The sequence below is a fragment of the Nematolebias whitei genome, chromosome 5, assembly GCF_014905685.2.
Source record: "Nematolebias whitei isolate Nwh7 chromosome 5, NemWhi1, whole genome shotgun sequence".
Classification (NCBI taxonomy): Eukaryota; Metazoa; Chordata; class Actinopteri; order Cyprinodontiformes; family Rivulidae; genus Nematolebias; species Nematolebias whitei.
This window is the reverse complement of record NC_056502.1, coordinates 24,859,642-24,864,348: the sequence shown is the minus strand read 5'-3', so window position 1 is coordinate 24,864,348 and position 4,707 is coordinate 24,859,642. Positions and strand designations below refer to the sequence as shown.

Here is a 4,707-nt window from a genome sequence, read left to right as displayed (position 1 = left end):
CTGAATATATTTGTCTATGATGTGAACGTCTTTGCAACAATAACTCTGTCCCATCTCGTCTTAGCACAATCTCAGTTTCAAGCTCTGGCCTGTAAGGCTGCAGGCGATATGTATTCCTTTCATTTCATTAGAAGTTATATCAACTTTTTGCAAAATCATTTTCTGAAGAACTATTTTTTAAAAGGGATCTCTTCTCACATGGAGTACAAACATTAAAATCCCACAAGAAGGACAAGATATTTACAAATGAATGTATTCATTAAAAACAATATTGCGTCCGTTATATTATTTTTGCAAATGAAACTTTTTTTTTCTTCAATATTTGACCCTAGTAGTTTTTTGTTTCTTTCTTTGTTTTGTTGATTTTATTAGCAAAACTTGTACATTCCAGCTTTGTTTTCCTCGTCATTGTTTTTTATTTATTTATTTATTTTACCATTTGCTGCAGAAAATTGCCATCATGCATCATCTTTGCCTTTTAACTCCAGTAAGATGAGAACAAACATGCAGGACAGGGTTTGCATGAGAGGAACATCACCGTAAAATAGAAGCTGCACAACTTGTACAATTTAAAACAAAGCAATTGTCAAAGAAAAGGCGTTTGTAATTACAGATAAACTGATTAATAAACCAATTTTGGCCACTTAAAAAAAAATCTGCAATTTGGCTATGCTCACAATTTAGCTTATTAAATAAGTAAGAATGCTCTTCTAGACATTATTATTAAATTATTTTTAAGTGTGCAAGCTAATTATACCCTTAATAAAGTTTAGCACTTAAGAGAAGCCATTCAGTGTTTAAGTAAAGTTTTAGGCCATTGCAAGCACTTTAAGAATTACATAAAGGTGTGATGAATTTATTTGAATGTTACAGATGGTAGCTTATGTTCTGACTACTCTTATTGCTTTCTTATGACACGTGCAGCTGATGGTGAATAAGTGAGCTGAAGAAAGATGCAGCATGATCACATTTAAGACCGCCTGCACACAGATTTACCAGCCGCTCTCAGACGATGTTGAACTCGCACACCGAGGCCTTCTCGGCTCTGCAGCTCTCGTCAAACCACTTCCCGTTGGCCGTGGTGGAGAGGATGGCGCAGTTCTGGCTGCGGCCTCCGTCTGGCTGCTGGGTGATCTCTGTCTCCCAGTTCTTGAAGCGCACGCCGGAGCCCGACTGGTCCACCCACTGACCGTCCGTTACCATGTCGTTGATGCCCAGCCAAATGTGTTCCTCCAGACCCAGACTCTGGCGCACGTAGCTGTACAGCTGGTCGTTCTCATCTCCTGTCAGAGGGGTGCTCAGGCTGCCTCCTTTAGAGATGCAGTCCTCACTGGCTGCATGGAAGGTCTTCTTCACTGGGCTGGACAGGAGACACTTGCCCAAGATCTTGACGCCTTTCAGACAAACTACAAAGCACAGTGAGAAGATTCTAGACAAGATGTTTGTTTGGGCTCTCCTTCACCAACTCAAAGACATGGAGCTTCAGGATAATTTAACCAAATTGATCAGGGGGCCACAGTTACTGACAGCCAAGAGCTCAGGGGCCGGACATCCATACGTTATTTAATTAAGTAAGTTTGTTTTACAGTTTAAAATCTAGTTTTATTTAAATATAAACCCATTGGTGGGCCAAACTGAGCTCATCCGTGGGCCTGATAAAGCTCCCGAGCCGCCAGTTGAATAACCCTGCCTTAGAACCTAAGGGGTCACCACCAAAATTAGCTCTGGAGCCAATGGTTTGCAGGAGCCCTTCTTAGGCCTAAGATATGATTTAAATACAATCTGTTGGTGCTCAGAGTACCAGTAATTGATGGAGATGACTCTCAGCTACATTTACAAACAAATATTATCTTAATGTCTGTAAAATACAGTTGGTTCATGAGATATTTTGCTAACAGACACATTACATGATCACCTGCCTTTAATAACAACACGCAATAAATAGATTAAATGAGCCTTTTTATATTTGTTGTTTTTTGGAGGCTGTTTTAAAATACGTAAAAACATACTGCTGTTTTCCTTCTCACCTTCATCCTTCAATAAATTATGTATGGGTGTGACTACTCTCCACGACACCCCCCACCCATTCCACCACCCACCCCGCACTGGCTAGGCACCCAATCCAGCCCACAGACCATCAAATGGTGATCACCGTGACAACTGGAGGGATATTATTGCACATTTAGCTCCATATTAATGTGTTTCATGTTTTTGAAGTAAGTTTAGCTGTAAACGGACCTGTCTGTAAAGCTTGTTGCTCCTTCAACAAGTTCAGCTCCTGAACAATGTCATCAATCTGCTTCTGCAGCTTCTCAACAGCAGCAGCGTCCACAGAGTCTATTAAGAAAGGCAAAAATCCCATTTATCCCATAAACATACTACCACAGCAGAGTTGGCATTGACTTTGGTGTTCAAGTTTTTGACCACTCCTACCTTTTTTGCCAGTTCTCTTCTTGGAGGAGGTCTGCTGGAGCGAGCAGCACACCAGAAGAAGAAAACAAAGCATGACCCACAGCCCTCCAGCCTCCATTATACACAAGAATAAAACCACAAACTGTCCTGCTGCAGCGACACGGAAAGCTCCTCTCAGCTCTGAGCTGTGGACACTTCAGAGTCAAAGGAAGTCTTATCTCACCAAGAATAAATGTTTTACAGATGTTCAACATCTGTTTGTGTTGCTTTTGAAATCCTGAGGGGAGGGAGGGCGAGGTGGTTGATGAACAAGTTGTTTCACGCTGTTCAGGGTTTCAGACAAGCAAGACTTCAGCTCCATATGTGTTTAAATCGTACAAAGGAGATCAGTCGGATGACGTCTAGCTCTTCTTAGATGGTTAGAATTAGAACTGATGAGAAGGAAACTGCACTGTGATTTTTAATTGTCATGAGAAACAATATAAATAAATTGATCTATTTTTCTGAGGGTTGTTACTTTCTTGCTGCAGCTGTAGATTTCGTCTTTAATTACTCTTTCTGCCGTCTGTTGTATGCAGAAGGCACCAGAGGTTGGATGAGTTTTATTTATTTATTTATTGTTGTTTTTGTGAATCTACATCTGGATATCCTCAGTGAGTTTGAAAGCACATGGGGAGGCCGTGAAAACGCGTTCCAGAAAACTCTCGACTTTGACATAACAGTGAAAAAGATGATGTGAATATTGACACAAACCAAAGATATGCAAATTATTTCCTATGTAATAAGATCAAATCATGGGCAGCACGGTGGTGCAACTGGTAGAGCTGCTGCCTCTCAGCGAACAGGTCCCTGGTTCAAACCCCGGTCCAGGGGCCTTCTGGGTGGAGTTTGCATGTTCTCTCCGTGCATGCGTGGGTTTTCTCCGGGTACTCCGGTTTCCTCCCACAGACCAAAAACATGCATGTTAGGCTGATTGGTAACTCTAAATTGTCCCTAGGTGTGAGTGAGAGAGTGAGTGGTTGTTTGTCTCGTTTGTCTCTATGTGTCCCTGTGATGGACTGGAGACCTGTCCAGGGTGTACCCCGCCCCTCGCACAGTGATTGCTGGACATGGGCACCAGCGACCCCTGTGACCCAAAATGGAATAAACGGGTAAAGATAATGGATGGATGGATAAGATCAAATCATTTTCTGTAGCTTTCATGTGTTCATCGATTTTTAAAAAAAAGTTTAACTGAGCAGCTTTGTTTATTATTATTATTCATTGTCTATAGAGGCTGACATAATTCAGCACGCTTTTTTCTCTCTTAAGCAAATTCAAATGTCCATTTGTACTAAAACCTCACGGTCATCTCTTCTAGACATTTCCAAACCTCCATCATCAGGTCCAGCTGCCTTCTCCTTTCTCATCCTCTTTAAAAACTTTTCCAACCTTATACCTTATTGAAAGAGGCAGTTTGGTCAACTTAGACCTGGACAACTGATTTGAATCATAATGCCGTGCCCTATAACGTGTTGCATTTAAAAACTGTTTTCATGAATGTTTTATGTAAACAGTGGCTCATGACTGATCACTGCTAACATATTTTCTCTGGACTTCTCATCTATGTAGAGTTTTGACCTTTAAGTTGACTAGAAAAAATCTGAATATAATGATGTTTATAGACTTTGATACTTTCAACAAAGACTTTACAACAGAAATTGTTTTAATTTTAGTGATATTACGCAGGTGGAAGAAGGCACTTCTAGTAACGTTTTTAATGTGGGAGTTAAAAGACATGTCCTGATCAAAAATAACACCAAGATTTTTTAACATTAGAGCTGGAGGACAGATTAATGCCATGCAAGGAGGACGAAAGACTGAACAATTTATTCCTAAGGTGCTCAGGTCCAAAAACTAAAATCTCAAGTCTTGTCTGTGTTCAAAATAAGAAAATTAAGGGTCATCCAGGTTTTTCTGTCTTTAAGACATGCTTGTAGTCTAAGTAGCTGATTGGATTCATTGGGTTTAATAGACAAATATAATTGTGTGTCATCAATAATAATAACAATAAAAATGTATCCCATGCTGTTTAATAACTTTATCTATCTATCCATCTATCCATACATCCATACATACATTATATATATACTGTATGTATGTATACACACACAAGGTTGTTTTTTTTTTTTTTTGCGTGCTGGTTTTATTGTTCTATTGGGTGCTGTTTGACCCGATAGGTTTGGATCATATATTATGCAATGGAACCTACATGGACTTGGATAGTTGAAGTGTGGCTTGTATTTTAATACATGT

The 4,707-nt window shown here is 39.9% G+C and overlaps 1 protein-coding gene across 1 annotated transcript; it reads right to left on the bottom strand.

Moving 5' to 3' along the window:
• Window positions 1-1,005: 1,005 nt before the first annotated feature.
• On the bottom strand, window positions 1,006-2,530 carry clec3ba (C-type lectin domain family 3, member Ba). Its single transcript, XM_037677059.1, has 3 exons — window positions 2,434-2,530; window positions 2,239-2,337; window positions 1,006-1,406 (listed from the first exon to the last, which is right to left on the bottom strand). The coding sequence occupies exons 1-3, from the start codon at window positions 2,528-2,530 to the stop codon at window positions 1,006-1,008; spliced, it is 597 nt and encodes a 198-aa protein (XP_037532987.1).
• Between the last annotated feature and the right edge of the window lie 2,177 nt (window positions 2,531-4,707).